This window comes from Chiloscyllium plagiosum, chromosome 1 (assembly GCF_004010195.1).
Source record: "Chiloscyllium plagiosum isolate BGI_BamShark_2017 chromosome 1, ASM401019v2, whole genome shotgun sequence".
Classification (NCBI taxonomy): Eukaryota; Metazoa; Chordata; class Chondrichthyes; order Orectolobiformes; family Hemiscylliidae; genus Chiloscyllium; species Chiloscyllium plagiosum.
The window spans coordinates 34,853,963-34,872,126 of record NC_057710.1 but is presented as its reverse complement, the minus strand read 5'-3'; the positions used below and the strand labels follow the sequence as shown (position 1 = coordinate 34,872,126).

The 18,164-nt window shown below is 39.2% G+C and overlaps 1 protein-coding gene across 1 annotated transcript in view; it reads right to left on the bottom strand.

The window, feature by feature from the left end:
* Positions 1-3,177: 3,177 nt before the first annotated feature.
* Positions 3,178-18,164, bottom strand: part of smad4 (SMAD family member 4) — a 108,015-nt gene continuing 93,028 nt past the window's right edge. The window contains exons 10-11 of the mRNA XM_043720472.1: positions 9,895-10,033; positions 3,178-6,540 (exon numbers count right to left, since the gene is read on the bottom strand). Of these exons, the coding sequence (XP_043576407.1) occupies positions 6,329-6,540; positions 9,895-10,033 (351 nt within the window). The 3' untranslated portion in view covers positions 3,178-6,328. The remainder of the gene's footprint in view (positions 6,541-9,894; positions 10,034-18,164) is intronic.

Here is an 18,164-nt window from a genome sequence, read left to right as displayed (position 1 = left end):
TATTCTGCACTCTTTCCAGTTTAGTAACATCCTTCCTATAGTAAGATGACCAAAACTGAACACAATATTCCAAATGCGGCCTCACCAACATCCTGTATAACTGCAATATAACTTCTCAACTTCTATACTCAATGCCTTGACGGATGAAGGCCAATGTGTCAAAAGCCTTCTTTACTGCCCTGTCTACCTGTGACTCCACTGTCAGAGAACCACACACCTGAACTCCAAGATCCCGCAATTCCACTGCAATCTGTAAGGCCCTACCATTCACCATGAAACTCCTACCTTGTTTTGACTTTCCAAAATACTCACACTGATCTATATTATACTCCATTTGGCATTTCTCAGTCCAGTTCCACAGCTGATCAAGGTCCTGCTGCAATTTCTGATAACCTTCCTCACTGTCCACAAAACCTTCTATTTTAGTGTCATCTGCAAGCTTACTAATCATGCCTTGTATATTCTCATCTAAATTGGTATGGGTAACAAGCAATAATAGACCCAGCACCAACACTTGAGGCATTCCACTAATCACAGGCCTCCAATCCATCAAACATTCTTCTACTATCACCCTCTGCTTCCTACCATCAAGCCAATTTTGTATACAATTTGCCAGCTCACCCCGGATTCCATGCGATCCAACCTTCCAGAGCAGCTTCCCATGTGGAACCTTATCAAAGGCCTTAACTGAATGCCATATAGATGATGTTTATCACCCTGACCTAGTCAACCCTCCTGGTCACTTCTTCAAAGAATTCTAACAAATTTGGAGGCATTATCTCCCACTCACAAAGCCAAGCTGACTATTCCTAAACAAACCCTGTCTTTCCAAGTGCATATCTTATCCCTCAGAACCTACCACAGATGTTAAGCTTACTGGCTTACAGTTCCCAGATTTTTCTTTGCAGCCCTTCTTGAATAATGGCACACCATTCGCTATCCTCTAGTCTTCCAGGACCACACTCATGGCTAACGATGATGCAAAAATATCAGCCAGGGCCCTGCAATTTCTTCTCCAGTCTCTTGCAGTGTTCTTGAATATATCTGGTCAGGACCAGATTTATCCACCTTCATACATTATAATACATCCAACACCACCTCTACTGTGATATGGACTCCCAAGATATCACCACTAACTTCCCCAAGTTCTCAAGTCTTTAGGTCTTTCTCCATGGTAAACACAGAGGAGAAATATTCATTGAGAACTTCACCCATCTCCTTCAGTTCTACACATACATGTCCACCTTGGTCCTTGAGGGGCCCTATTTTCTAAGTATATTAAAGTAAAATTAATAACGAAAGCATCTATCTGGATTCACCCTAATCTTCTCAGCCAAGGTTAGCTTGTGCCCCCTTTTCCCCCTCCTGATTTCCTTCTTCAGTAACCTTCTGTATTCCCTTGATCCCAGGATAGGTGTAGAAGGGAGGTTTTCATGGGAGAAGGCTGCAAAAGGTGATACAGAATAAGAGACAAGTCATTTAGAAACAAGCTGAGTAATTTCTTCAGAGGATAGGTGCTGTTCGGAATTCTCTATCCTGTGGAGGCAACGTCATCAAATGTGTTCAAAATAGAAATGAATAGATTTCTAGATATTCATAATATGAAGGGACAACACAGGAATAGCTCGAGGTAAATGTTCAGCTATGATTCACATTGAATCACCTACTTCTGTGTCCAAGGATATCACAATATAAGGCTGTGATTAGTCCAGACTTCTATGAACTTTCTGCAGGGTTACGGAGTTTTAAAAAATTAATTTAGGGTTCGTGGACACATACTCATTGCCCAACACTAACTGCCTTCTCGCAAAGTAGCGATCCATTTTGAAGCGGGGCCATGCACAATGCTGTTAGGGAGGGAATTCAACATTTTGACCCAGTGACACTAAAGGAATGTTTATATTCTTTCCAAGTTAGAATTGTGAGATGCCTGAAGGGCAACTTTCAGGTGGAGGTTTTCTCATGTATCTAATGCCGTTATCCTTTAGATGTCAGTGGCTGTGGGTCTGTAAGATGCTATCTAAGAAACTTTGATGAATTTCTGCAATGCATCTTGTACATGGTGCATACAGCTGCTACTTAAAGTCAGTAGAATGGCTACTTGTGGAAGCAGGCTGTTTTGTCCTGGATGGTGCTAAACGTCTGCAGCTGCGACAGCACTCCATTCATTCAGGCAAGTGAGGAGTTAGATTGGGGGGGTTACGAGGTTGTGATCTGCTCTTTAGTCACTATTTCTATGGCTAGTGCCAGAAGAACAAATGATTCATTTGAACTTAAAACACAAAGGATGGTAGATCCATCTAACCAGTTTCCCTTGCAGAGTAATTGCAGCACAGAAATATGTCTTTTAGCACACCTGGTTATTTTCAGCGTTTACGCTCCAAATATCCTCCCATCTTCCAATTGTGCCGAATGATACACCCCATCTCAATGTCTCCTATGTGATCCTCCATTGAGCAGAGGGACCCAATTTACAATCGTTCCTGTATAATACTCTACAACTGATCATGAGTAAATGTATAAGCATGGCCTGAAATATGCATCTAGCCTCTAGTCAACCCCCTTTCTCAGTGGAGATACTAACTCATGAAATGAAGCATGCATGTACATGTTCATATTTCATATTACTGAGGCACTGAAATATAAATTGCCACAGCTGAATATTTTAAAATGGCGATTTTTTCCCCATCTTCTGCTGAACCTTGCTTTAATCCCTATTAAGAATTACAGTCCAATTACTGAGAACTTTCTGCTCCATTTCCAAAGCATATTGGAACAAGGGCCACCTGTATTTGCTGCTCACTTAAAACATTTCACTACAAAGTACCTGAATAATTACCTTTATCACTTTTAGTTGGAGTATACAGAATCTATTCTGCATACTAACAAACTGTTTATGCATTTTGTGTACATTTAAGCTAGTAAAAATGCAGCAGCATTTCAGGATACTTACAGCTTTGATCTATTAATGCAGTCAAAACAAATCAAGTACATCAAGAGTTATGATGCAGCTGCAAAGCGTTTATTGCAGTCTACACCTGAAGAACATAATTGCATCAGCCACATCATATGAGAAAGTTTTATATTGTTTCAGCTTAAACAGAATTACTGACTTCAGATACTTCAATACTTTTTAAAAGAGATAGGCTAGACCATAAAATAAAGGAGGAAATAGTATACTTTGCGAACATTTTATTTATACTAGTTGCTTAAAAGATAAAATGCATACATTACTTGCTCCATTCAGAACAACTGGTGACATTTTGTCAAGTGTTCTACTCCAGACAGATTTCCATTGCTGCCGCACACCGTCAATGCCATTCCCATCATCAATCCAGCAAGGACTAAAAACCACAGATGTCAAAATGCCTGACTTACAAGGTATCTCATGTTAACATCGTGCCACTTCAATACCATAAATTTATATAACGTATTGGTCTTTGTTTGGATAGCATCTAACTTATTAAAACAGACAATATTTTTCACATCTACATGCGGTGACTATTTTTGCATATTTCCCCTTTGATCTTTAAATGAAATTCTGTCAGCTCATAGTCCTCCTGCTCAAATCAATCTTTCATTTCCAAAGGATTATACTGCAGATGCTATATTTTTTCCATTGTTTGGATTTAAAAGATCAGTTTTCCATGCCTATTTTCTGTCTGTAATTTTATTTGGAGAGAACTAAATTCGGACCCAAAAGTCTGACACGATTGAAGTAAAAACGGAGATGGATTATGATAGGGAAAAGTGGAAGTTTATTTTTAAATCAGATTTTCAAGTTGGATGCTTTTAACTTAGATTAAGAAAATTATAACGCTCAAAACATCCACAATGCATAATACAAGTTTTCATGAATCAGTATTTTTATCTCCCAATTCAAATAAAAGTATTTCTTAATCGCATGAGACAGGCACTCAATTATTTTGACCTCATTATTTTAACCTAACCCCTGCAAAGTCAGCGCATAATCTTTGCATGTTAATTTTAATAAATAGCATACCCAATGCAACTCTACTGTAAGAAAAAGGGCTGTCTTTACTATTCCTAGATAGGCATTTCAGATTTTTGTCATATACTTTTTGTTTTTAACTATCCTAATAATACTTCGATCCTAGTAGTCTCTACAAATGGTGCCGAAGCATAGTATAAAGATTTGCAAAATGTGCACACATACACACATCAAAAGGGAGAGCTAAAAACAAGTTTATCAGCAATTTCCCTGCCTCTCCCCGCCACCTTAGCAAATCACCTTAAAAACTTTACAATAGCATGTCATTTGCAACAATAGCTAGTAACCAGAAAGCAGAAGTTGATCCAGATTCAAATACATGAAGAGGGATATGCAAGAAAGAAAATCTGTACTGCTGTTATGATTCACTACATTCCTAGATTCCTAAACTTCCAACTTGACAGACTTTCCATCTGGCAGACAAGTATTTCAAAGGCATAGTCATTGGTTTCGTTATTCAGACTTTAAGAAAATCAAAATTGGTAACTCCTGATCTGCATTTTTAACTCCTGTAAAAATTACAAGCATGTGTCATAAAAGATGCAATTTGATTTACATTTGGTTTCAACAAGAATTGGGATATTAATACATTTCACAGAAACCAATCAGCAGATACGTTGAACAGCAGCAAATACATAGTGCTCCTAAATGAATACTCAAAAGTTGTCACTAGGATTTCAATAACCTGAAATGTTCAAAGGCACACAGTTTTGGTGCGTCTTCTCACTTGTCCAACTCAGATTTCAGCAAATAATGGCAAGCATATGAAACTATTGTATAATGTCCACCTGTACTGTGAAAAGATTTAACGGTACAATTACAGATTTTTAACCATTCAAATTTAGGCTCCATGTGCTTAGATATTTGCACTCTGTAACACTGCTGGTAATAATAGTGAAAATAATTTCAGATAAGAAGCATTTTGGTACTCAATATATTAAATAAACTAAGTAGTACAATGCAGGTGGTCTTTTAAAAAACTCAATCTACCATTTCTACAGTTAAGAACGTGTTAAAAACACACAGGGCAAGATAAAATTTGATCAGGCTACAAAACATTGGTGTTGATCTTAACAAAATGTAGTAATCTAATGCCAAAAAAATGCATTCCTTACAGGAAACATGATAACAAAAAACCCCTTTCTTTATCATCCCTAACATACTAAAAATGGAACCGTTTTATTTTGGGGAGGGGGTGAAAGAAATGACACCAAGAGAAATGAACAGATGTTTCAGCATTAAATGCACTAGAATAGCACAAGAAAATGTTCCACGCTTTTAGTGTTATGAATAAGAACTGGATTTCTGTAAAAAAATATACGGCTTTTTAAAATTTTTCTTCCAGATCAGAAACAAGCATTTCTTAAACCTCCCATCTCTGGTCATAAGCTGTGCATAATTTGAAAACTTTGGCCAAAGCAGCCAATGTTAGTAAACAATGGCCAGACCCACATGCAAAAAAGAAATTTAAAGAAAAATGAAGAAGCGAAGTACATTATTGAAGGTGATAAACAAACTGTACAATACAAACATCCCTCTGTACAGGAGATCTACCTTAAGGATGCACTATAAAAGAAAGTTTTTGAATAAAGTGCAAATACAGGTGTTCTTTCAAATAAAGAAAGCCTGGATCTGTAAAGTGTGGCTAAAGAGAGGCCACGTAGCTGTAATGTATGTATATTTTTCAAAATGAGGTTGCCATCCATCTTTTTTACAACCTGTTTTTGACTGCTCTGGAAATTTCAAAAATGTAAACCAGAAAACAGTTGTTTTCTAAATCAAAATAAGTCCTCTCCCCCACTTAGTTTTGCTTTTTCTGGCATGGAGGTATTAGTTATTAAGGTTTTCAATGTATTACGAGCAACTCGATTAGAACTTAAAACAACGATACCTTCACACTGCCCACATTTTAACCCAGCCCTTCAGTTCAGCTTTGGGCTTGGAGAAAGGTGGCTAAGCTAATCACCTAAATAGCTTTGCACAGCACCAAATTAAGCAATTTCACAGCATTTGAATGTAAGATAACCATCATTGGTAACTAACACAGTCTGGATTATGTAATACAGGCTGTGAATCATACTGTAGAGTATCAAAGTGAGAAACAAAGACACAAGTTTGAATACTGAGTTTTTTTTTTGAAAAGAGGAAATAAACAGTAGTTTTGCTGCTTGCTTTTTTTCTCCATATCTACCAAAAAAGTTTTTGTTCTCAAAGAATATGCTGAACAATGGTAAAATACATCAGTTTATTAACAACGTTGAATTCTAGTCTTCTCCCCACCCCACCAAAATAAGACAATGGTTGTTGCAGAAGAACTCAGTCCAGGGGCTGTGGTTCTGCAATCGGCATGGTATGAAGTACTTCATCCAGCAGCTGAAGGGCACGATGTAGGTGAATTTCAATCCAGCATGGGGTTTCTTTGATGCTTTGCCTTGGATAGTCAGGCCCCCAGCCTTTCACAAAACTCATCCTGAGAATACAAAGACGACGCAGGTCATCAACTCCTATTCCTGCTGCAGCAGACAAACCTGAAAATGAAACAAAAATTAATGCAATTGCTTCACAAAATTTAATTCTTTGTGATTAAGATTGTTGGGAATAAAAACACAGAATTTGAATGAAATCAAGTTGGGCAAGATCTCAAGAAAATGTGTTTTTCTGTCCAAAGTTAGAATGATTACAGCAGTAAAGTAGGTCATTTAGCTAATCATGTCACCGCCAGAAGAATAATATTTCTACCTGGTCCTACCACTTTCCTGTAGCTTTTCCCCCACAACGCACACCCGATCCAAAACAAATAAACAATTTCTCCCCTCCTGCTCCAACCAGAACCAGAAGTTTGAAAACCTCAATGAAATCTCTTAATTGTCCCTTCTGTCTGAACTCAGCTAATGGTTATAAGAGACAAGTCAGATTGCAGATTAAAACATCTTGTTTACCACGGTATTCAGCCATGAAAAATATTCACAAGAGGCTGCCAATGTATAACAAAAGGGCCCCTGAAGACAGAAACGGGTGAATTTATTACAGGGAACAAAGAAATGGCAGAAGAGTTGAATTGGCACTTCAGGTCTGTCTTCATTGGGGAAGACACGAGCAATCTCCCAGATGTAATAGTGGCTGAAGGACCCGAACTGAAGGGAATTTATATTTGCCAGGAATTGGTGTTGGAGAGACTGTTAGGTCTGAAGGCTGATAAGTCCCCGGGACCTGATGGTACATCCCAGGGTACTGAAGGAGGTGGCTCTAGAAATCGTGGATGCGTTGGTGATTATTTTCCAATGTTCTATAGATTCAGGATCAGTTCCTGTGAGTTGGAGGGTGGCTAATGTTATCCCACTTTTTAAGAAAGGAAGGAGAGAGAAAACAGAATTATAGACAAGTTAGTCTGACCTCAGTGGTAGGAAAAATGCTGGAGTCAATTATAAAGGACGAAATTACGACATATCTGGATAGCAGTAACAGGACAGTTCAGAGTCAGCATGGATTTTATGAAGGGGAAATCATGCTTGACTAATCTTCTGGAATTTTTTGAGGATGTAACTCTGAAGATGGACAAGGGAGATCCTGTGGGTGTAGTATACCTGGACTTTTAGAAAACCTTTGATAAAGTCCCACAAATGAGGTTAGTGAGCAAAATTAGGGCACATGGTATTAGGGGCAAAATACTGACATGGATTGAAAATTGGTTGGCTGACAGGAAACAAAGAGTAGTGATAAACGGCTCTCTTTCAGAATGGCAGGCGGTGACCAGTGGTGTGCCGCAGGGACCAGTGCTGGGACCGCAGCTTTTTACAATATACATTAATGACGTTGATGAAGGTATTAAAAGTAATTTAGCAAATTTGCTGATAACACAAAGCTGGGTGGCAGGGTGAAATGTGAGGAGGATGTTAGGAGAATACAGGGTGACCTGGACAGGCTAGGTGAGTGGACGGATGCATGGCAGATGCAGTTTAATGTGGATAGATGTGAGCAGGCTATTCCTGCACCCACTACCTATTGTCTATAACAAAGTTTTTTATACACAAAAGACAAAAAGACATTATCCAAGAACTAGTTGGAGTTTGTACTGATACTCAAATGTGAGTGAAGTGTCATCCATATCCACTTGTAAGTTTTCAGTTCCAGTACAGCTGTGGTCAATTTCTTTTTCAATAAAGTTTGAGCATTCATGTCAAGCAATTTTCTTTAGTTAATGTCTCTAATTAAGACCCTTAAAATTTTGCAAACCATAATATATAGAAGTAGGCCATTCCGCTCACTTACAATTTAACATGCCTTCCTAGCTGATGTCCCTCCCTCTGATACCTCAAAAGACTTCTGCTTCTGGCTTTTTCTTTTCAGGAATTTCCCTTCTGCTTTAACTGTTTTGAAGACTGCTAAACTAACAGTACCTCTACTTGCAATCTTCTTCCTGACCTCTCCGCCCCCACCCCAGTCTGACCTATCACCCTCACCTTGACCTCTTTCCACCTATCACATTTCCGACACCCCTCCCCCAAGTCCCTCCTCCCTACCTTTTACCTTAGCCTGCTGGACAAACTTTCCTCATTCCTGAAGAAGGGCTTATGCCCGAAACGTCGATTCTCCTGTTCCCTGGATGCTGCCTGACCTGCTGCGCTTTTCCAGCAACACATTTTCAGCTCTCATCTCCAGCATCTGCAGACCTCACTTTCTCCTCTACTTTTAAAGACCATTTCCCTCTGGCTGAACTGATTTCTGTCTAAACAAATCAATTAAACTATGATAACAAAAAAGCAACCTGGAAATATAAAAGTTGAGAATAGGATTTTAAAATAAAACTGCTAATGTGAGCACTAGTCCAATCAAAAGTGAATCTAGAGAATTGATATGAACAATAGGATGGCAGCAAATGAATTGAAACAGGTATTTTTTAATCATTCTCCAAAGATACAAGTAACACTCCAGAAACAGCTATAAATTGGGAAATGGAAAAGAATGAGGAACTCAAAACAAAATCAGAAAAGTAAATTTTGGAGCTGCAATCTAACAAGTACCTGACCCTGATGGTGTGGGGTCTTGAAAGAAGTGGCTAGTAAGATAGTTAATGCATTGTTTTAATTTTCCAAAATACTCTTGATGCAAGATCTGTCCTATTAGACTGGCTGTTAGCGAATGTAACTCTATTACTGAAAAAATGAGGGAGAGAAAAACCAAGAAATTGCAGGCAGTTAGCTTAATCTGCATCGCAGGGAAAATGTTAGAAACCATTATTAAAGAAATTCTAGCAGGACACATGGATAAGTTCAAGGTAATCAGACAAAATTAATCTGCATGGTAGGAAAAACTCAAAAAGGTGGGTATCTGAGAAAAAAACCCACAAAACCATAGACACTCACAGGGGCCATATAAGAATCAATAAAAGGCCCCATAACCTTGGGCTCTCAGTTCTCACCAGAAGCAAAGGACACCAAAATTTCATGTGCAACCTGGAACCATCCAGCATTGCAAAAGGTGGTACCAGAGTGTAATAAAGGAGATTTAAACTATTTGAGACTGTTTGGTGATGGCAAGTCTTCCATGTTTGAGCCAAGAGAAGTGGAAGAACAAGACCAAAATTCAAAGCACCATCTAAGAACTTCATTAAGTGAGAAAGAAAACAGTTTAAACCCTCAACCATACTTGTTTCAACCATGCTCCGGACCATACAGCAACACAGATTAAATAATAACTGAACAAGAAAAAAAAATATATGGCACCCCCCCACCAACACATTAAAGCAGTTGAGCTCTAGTCATGCTGAGAATGTGGATCAAGAAAAGTAAAGTTAGGGAATTCATGGAATAAACTTTGATAGGCAAATATCTCAGCTTTACATATCATGCAAAATTGCAAATGCCACTGCCCTGGTGACTTACTAATAGCTGGAGCGATACCTCCTACTGAACCTGGTCCAGGGATATTTCCAGCAACAGCTGCTGCTTGAGCAGCGGCTGCAGCCTGAGCAGTCGCAGCCTGTTGTTGCATTTGGCGGTGACACTGGCGCAAATCAAACACCTGAAACATAAACAAAAATAATGGATTTTAAACAGCTATCTCTTGAATAGAAAATATATTATTAGCTCAAAATTTGAACATTTATTTTGACAGAAGCTCACAACTCAAATCATCTGCACAGAATGTCAAATATTTTGCAAGACCTGTATAAATATTGTGCTCGTGAAGCTAAGAGCATAGCAACAAATTGGGAAAAGCAACCAATACCACACCCGATCTGTGGAAAAACTCTTGGTGTTCACCCAGAATTTACGGAATGAGTAAACCATATACCATAGCTCAGTGCCATACTGTACACTTCTTGTTAACATTTTATTTAAGCATGACTGACCATAGCTGTTGTCTTTAACTTAGTTCTGAGGCACAGGACAAAGTGTAGTTCGAGTGTTTCTGTATGAGGGAGGGCTGGGTGATTTGCAAATAAACTGAATGTCTCGTGCTGAAAATCAAACCCCCACTACTCTCAGGATCATCACAAACCTTGAAGATCTTACCAAAGCACACAAAATTCCCTGACTTACCTGCCTTTTTAGACCGAGGTTGGCAGAAAGCACAAACCAGATTTCTGTACTTGACAAAATTTATTACAAATAAATAGATCCTAATTACAGGGAAACAAGAACTGTCAACATAATGATTGGTTAAAACTCTAACCTCTTATGAACTCTTCAACAAACACGTAGATATACACAAAAGAAATTGCTGTTATGGGTGGAGGGAAAAACCAGGAAGGCAGTTCAATGTCCCCTGTTCACCTGACTCACTAAGATTATCCTTTCGCTTGTCAGTATTATTGTTCATCAATCTCTCTCTTCAGGTGATTTCAGTTCTTTGCAGGAGTGGTTGGTTCACAAACTATAAAGGTCTCTGATTCATTGGTTAAGAGCCACAGCTTAAAGCAACTGGTGAGAGAACAAACTGGCTTGCGTAAAGCTTTAGGTGTTTTTACTGAAAAAGAAAGGATACCAACCCCACCACTTGAGGTCGGAAACCTTCCAGACAATACTGCTCCCATTCTTGAGCTGTCTAACTATATGGGAGACAGAGGTTTTGGTCAGTAGAAAGCCTTTGTTATCAACAACTGGCTACCATTCCACAGATCAATTGATTACTTGTTACCGGCTGAATTCCACTGTGCACATAGCCCTGATTCGAGTTTGTCTGGAACCAATCTTATCCTGTTAATTGAACCAACAAGCAAAAACAGCAATTGCAATATGTGGTGGTAACTTGTTTTTAAAGCAATCCCTTATACAAGCCTTGATTTCTAAATCAGTCCTTTCTCCATAAGCTATCGGAGCAGAAGTAGGTGACTAAGCTCACTGCATCTGTTCTGCCATTCAATGAGATCATGGCTAATCTGAAATTACTCAACTCATTTTCCTGCCTTTTCCTCATAAACCCTGATTCCGTTGATAATTAAAAACTCACGGCCTTGATTATTTTCAATCATCCAACCCCTACAACCTTCTGGGAAAATATTCCACAGAATCATTGCCCTGTGAACAGTAATTTATTTATATCTGTTTTAATTGGATGGCCTCTTACTCTTGAGATAATGCCCTCTCAACCCAGACTCTTCCACAAGGGGAAACAACTTTTCCACATCTACCCTGTTAAATCCCCTAAAAAAACCTGTATGTTTCAATAAGGTCAACTCTCATTCTCTTAAACTCCAATCAGTCCAGGCCCAACCTACACAACCTCACCTCATAAGACAGTCCCTCCGTACCAAAGCCTACGGATCTTTCCCTGGAGTGCTTCCAAGAAGAGGCACAAAATTGTTCACAGCATTCCAGCCTTATGTAGTTTTTGCAAGACCTCACAAGCTTATATTCCATTCTCTTCAAAATAAAGGCCCACATTCCACTTGCCTTCCCAAATACCAACTGAATCTGTACACCAGATTTCTTTGTGATTTATGTACACAAAATCCAAATCTCGCTATGCTATACGTTTCTACAGTCTTTCCCTATTTAAATAATAATCAGCTTCTCTATTCTTCTTCTTGTAAAGTCCATAACCTCACATTATGTTCCATCTGCCATGTTTTTACCTGTCTGTACACCCCTGCAAACTGTGTCATCCTCAGCCCTTACCTAACACCCATTTTCTAAAATTATTTTTAATACAGCATGGAAACTGGTCCATGTTGCCCACTCAGCTAGTTTCAATTGCCTGCATTTAGTCTATATCCCCCAAAACCCTTCCCATCCATGTACCTGTCCAAATGTTTTTAAATGTTGCTATCATACCTGGCCCAACTTTCTCTGGCAGTCCGTTCCATATATAGAACATAGAACAGTACAGCACATGCACCATTCTGTGTGGGGAAAAGGTTGCCCCTAAGGTCCTTCTTAAATCTTTCCCCTCTCTCCTTAAACCTATGCCCTCTAGTTTTCAATTCCCCATACCTGGGGAAAAAGACTATATGCTTTCATTCTATCTATGCCCCTAGTGATTTCATAAACCTCAATAAGATCATCCCTTATTCTCCTACATTCCAAGGAATAAAGTCCTATCCTGACCAACCTCTCCCTATAACTCAGGCCTACTAGTCCTGGCAACATCCTCGTAAACCTCCTTTGCACTCTTTCCAATTTAACTAGGTCTTTCCTACAACAGGGTAACCAAAACTGTACACAATACTCCAGGCTCGGCTTCGCTAAACTGTAACATAACATCCCGACTCCTGTACTCAATGCCTCGTCTGATGAAGGCCAGCATGCTAAATGCCTTTACCACCCTGTCTACCTGTGAGGCCACTTTCAAAGAACTATGTACTTGTAATCCTTGGTTCCTCTGTTCCACAACACTCCTTAGGACCTTACCATTTACTGTGTAAGTCCTACCTTGGTTTGAATTTCCAAAGTGCGACATCTCACACATCTGTGTTAAACTGCATTTGCCAATCCTCAGCCCACTTGCCTATCTGATCAAGATCCCTCTCAAATTTTTGATAACCTTCCTCGCTATCAACGATGTCGCCTAGTTTCTTATCACCCGCGAACTTACTAATCATGCTTTCTACATTCACATCAAAATCATTTATGTAAATAACAAAGGTCCCAGCACTGATCCCTGTAGCACACCAGCAGTTACAGGTTTCCAGTCTGAGAAACAACCATCACTCGTTGCTTCCTACCATTGAGCCAATTTTGAATTCAATTTGCTAGTTCTCCCTGGATCCCACACGACCTAATCTTCATAATCAGCCTGCCGTGCGGGACCTTGGCAAAGACCTTACTAAGATCCATACAGAACATTGGTGCGTCATTCACAAAACTTAGTGCATTCACTTTCCTCATCTAAGTTCTTACCAATTTCTGTTTCCACAATCAAAAATACAGAAAAATAAAAAGATATAGTCTTTATACCGTCAACAGTCATACACAAGAACTTCAGGCACTGCGTACAGTGTAATGTTGACCATGGCTAACAGTAGCAGCCTTTTAACTACATCAGTATCACTCTTCATCTCAGCAATGTTGTTGATGAACGAAATTACAACTCTGATCTTCAGCTTAACCTGCATCTTTGGAGATTAGCAAGCAGAATGTGCAAAGTAATAATAGGTTGGTCAGTGCTTTAGGTAAGGCACTAACCATTGGTACATGATGACATTCTATCATGTATTGCTGATTAATAGATATTGACATTGCACCTTGGGAATGAATAATGCTATCCAAATTCTAGTAAACATTTAAAAGCGAAGCTGCAAATTAACTAATGCACTAAAAGAGTTGGATGTGACAGGTACAATAATATCAAATTATTGGATGCCAATTTAAACTATTAAAACCCATGATTTGGAGGGGTCGGTGTGGGATTGGGGTGGACAGAGTTAAAAATCACACAACATCAGGTTATAGTCTAACAGGTTTATTTGGAAGCACTAGCTTTTGGAGCATCACTCCTTCATCAGGTGGTTACTCAAGCAGATGTGCAAAGCGGTTGATGGAAAAGTATTTCTTTTTCCTTAAACTAGCTGGATGATAGCTACCAGGATAATAGATCTTCCTCTTTCACACTCTTCGAGGTCATTTATTGCCATTTGTTGTCGAGCGACTGATGACCTCTGTGTAACAAGACATCCCACTGTAGATCATGTACCAGACCATAGACACATTTTGTGTTTATCCCTTTGAGAAATATTGAAGGCGAGGGTTTCAAAATCCAGTTACAACTCTAGTGGACTGTACTAGTGGGATTGAACATCCTGTGGTCTACAGCTTGCATTCAAGTATTAATATTCTATGACAGTCAATCTAAGAATCATCCCCAAGTTATCCCCTCTGCCCCTACTTTATTCAGAGAGCTGCAAGCCAATATAAACAAATAAAAGAGAATAAATAGATTCCCTCTGACCCTGAATGCTGTAATCCAATCCATGTCGAAAGGAATCAGAACTACAGAATCTCAAGCAATCAGCAAATTGAAGGATCATGAAACTGACTTTTCAACCACCCTCAATGCCACTGGAAACCTCCAGTGCAATGGGCCACAAGCTTCGATTATCCACTCTTCATGAACAATTCAGACACTGAGCGCATATCTGTTGCTATTGAACTTTAATCTTTTTGGGCTCATACCTTATATTTGACCAGCGTATTGTATTAGTATTTCTTCTCAGGTGTAGTAATTAATAAACTCACCTTTTGTTAATTCAAAAAAGCCCCCAGTTAAATTGGCACCTTTTAAAGCACAAGTTCATTTGCTTCTGGGAGGAAGCTAAAGGATTCATTTCAAATTAACTAACTGAAACAAGGTTGGTAAATAAAGAAAGGGAGCCAGTTGACTGTCATTTTGAGGATACTGCTTGCTCAGAAAACACAAGCTTGAGATGCTCTTTCAAAAGAACACATACGTTTCACCCTAAATTGATGTGCAGTTTGTTCTTAACAGGCTTCCCTATTTACATTTGTGTGTATGAACCAGGATCAGGAGTAGGTCATTCAGACCTCATGGCTACTCTGCTATTCAATAAGATCATAGCCGATGAGAACTTCAAATCTACATTCTCACCTATCTTAAATGACATTTCAACACCTTGCTTAACCAGAATCTATCTACCTCTGCCTTAAAATTATTCAAGCACACTGCTTCTACCACCTTTGCAGGAGAGTTCCAAAGACTCATGACCCTCAGATAAATATTTCACTTAATGTGCTGCAAACAGGCAACTTCTAATTTTTAAACAGTGGTCCTAGATCTAGATTCTTTCCAAACAGGAAACATTCTCTCCACATCTCCCATCTCAAAACACTTCAGGATCTTGCAAGTTTCAGGAATTTATTTTAAAAGAAACCACTCCAGTCTACAAAAGTCAGTCATGCTGCCTAGAAGCAGCCCTTTGGCCTACTGAGTCTGTACTGAGCCACCTAAACTAGTCCTACTTACTAGCACTTGGTTCATAACCTTGAATGCTATCAAATTTCAAGTGCTCAACCACATACTTTTTAAAGAAATTGCCCACCTCAACTACCCTTCCAAGTAATATAATCCAGTTTTTCACCACCCTCTCGGTGATTATGATTTTTCCCAAATTTCCTTTAAATATATTGCCTTCACTTTAAAATTATGGCCCTTCATTACTTAGCTTTCAACTAAGAGGAAAAGCTGCCTTCTATTCACCTTGTCCATGCCCCTGATAATCTTATACACCTCAATCAGGTTGCCAATCAGCCTTCCCTGTTTTAAAGGAAACAACAATTGTGGGCGGCACGGTGGCCCAGTGGTTAGCACTGCTGCCTCACAGCGCCTGTAGACCCGGGTTCAATTCCCGACTGTAGGGGTATGGGTGGGTTGCGCTTCGGCGGGTCGGTGTGGACTTGTTGGGCCGAAGGGCCTGTTTCCACACTGTAAGTAATCTAATCTAATCTAATCTAATCTAATCTAATCTAACGTGACCGTATCTCTTCATTGCTTAAATGCTCTGACCCAGGCAACATGCTGGTGAATCTTCTTTGTATGCCCTCAAGTGCAGTCATCTCCTTCCTAAAATGTGATGATCAGAACTGCACGCAGTATTCCAGCTGTGGCATAACCAAAGGTTTTATACAACTCCAACATAACCTCCTAGCTCTTACAAACTTTGCTACCACTGATAAAAGCAAGAGCTCCAAATGCCTTCTTAACCACCCTGTTAAGCACCTCAAGATCCCTCTAAACTTTGGTGTCCTGCCATTCATTCAGTACTGCCTTGTGTTGTTACTTCTATCAAAATGCACCTGGTCAGACTTTCCAAGGTTAAATTCTATCTGCCACTGATTTGCCCATCTGACTAATCCATCTATGTTCTCCTGCAACCCAAGACATTGTTCATATATATCATGAACAATAAGGGACACAGCAGTGTTCCCTGTGGTATGCCACTGGACACTGACACAAAAACTCTCTTCAACAATGAAGCCAATGTTAATGTTACTCTGAATCTCATGTGCTTTTACCTTCTGTATCAGTCTCCCATGTTGGAGAATTTTGCTAAAATCCACAAACTACATAAACAGCAATACTCTCACCTGATCACCACCTCAAAAATTTCAAACTAATTTGTGAGGTATGACTTCCCTCCGACAAAGCCCTGCTGACTATCTCTGATCAAACATTGCCTCTCCAAGTATATATTAATTCTTTCCTTCAGAAGATTTAGCTTCCCTACCAGCGAGATTCATTGAACTGTAATTCCCTGATTTTCTCTACCACTCTTGTTGAAAAATGGAACAACAGCAGCAGACATCAGTTCTCTGTCACTACCCATGGTCAAAGGAATCAAACATCTGGGTTAGAACCTTATCTTCCTCACCTCCCACAGTAGCTTGGAATGCAACTCATCTAGTCCTGGGGTTTGTCCACTTTCAAGACCATTAAAACTTCCAATACCACCTCATTCCCATGTTAATCTACCCAAGAACAACACCCCCTTAGCAGATTCTGTACCTCCATACTCCTCCTCAATAAAGAGGAATGTGAAGTACTTGTTTGATATTCTGCCAATGTCCTCCAGTCCCACATACAGATTGCTCCCCACTTTGATCCTAAAAAGCACAATTCTTTCCCCAGTTATTCATTTTCCCTTACACTTGTATGATACCTTGGGATTCTCCCTAATTTTACCTCAGTATCTTCTCATGTCCCTTTTTTGCTCTCCTAATTGCTTTCTTAAAATCTGTCTTGCAATTTCTATAGTCCCCTGTCGAGGGCCTCTATTGATTTACTCCCTTTGTACTGTCCAGGAGAGATATTAGAAACACTCTGGTAATGCTTAGACCTTTCTTCCATAAATGGCAGTAGATGAATGGCAGAGATAGATGATTTTACATCAGAGAAAGATGAATTTTTGTTAAGCAAAGGTATTAAGGGATATTGGTCAAAGGTAGGTACATGAAATTGGGCCAGAGATCAGACATGATCTTACTGAATGATTGAACAGGCTCAAGGGGCTGAATGGCCTACTCCTGTTCCTATGAACTCCCTAAAAATTTCTCTTTTTCTTCCTGAAACTTGAAGCGAAGTTTTTCTTATCCACAATCGTTCAATCAATATTAAATATAAAGCAGCTGCATAACAATTCAATTACCCATTATCCCTCCTAAAATATTCATCTCACATGTACGTATGTTAGATTGCATCAGCCATATGTCTGTCCATTTCACTAGCCTACATTCCCCTGAAGATTGTTATTGCCTTTTCACCATTCATCACATTTATTCCAATGATCAAGGTGCTCATCCTTAAAGTGCACACATTTTCAGTCTGTTGACAAATTGAAGCTGAGCTAAAGCTAACTGCACAAACCACAACGTCCAAGCACCACTGTTTTTGTGTTGTGACTTTTTTTTAAAAAGCTTTCCTTACATTTGATTTCCCAATTCAGTAGCAACTAAAATATAGAAAAATTGTCCTAAGTTCTATGGAGGTATGATCATTCAAAAAAGATATGTCCAGCCAAAGATCAAAGTAGGTCTAGAGGATGAGGACATCAGGTAGCAAAGGGATTTGAGCACAGAACACCAGAAGGCAAGCTTGATTAATTGAAGGCATCAATTGTATGGTAAGGGAAAAAAGGCAGGATGCACAAGAGGCCATTTGTAAAACACAGAAATGAGTGAAGAAAAGTATTAGGCCAGAA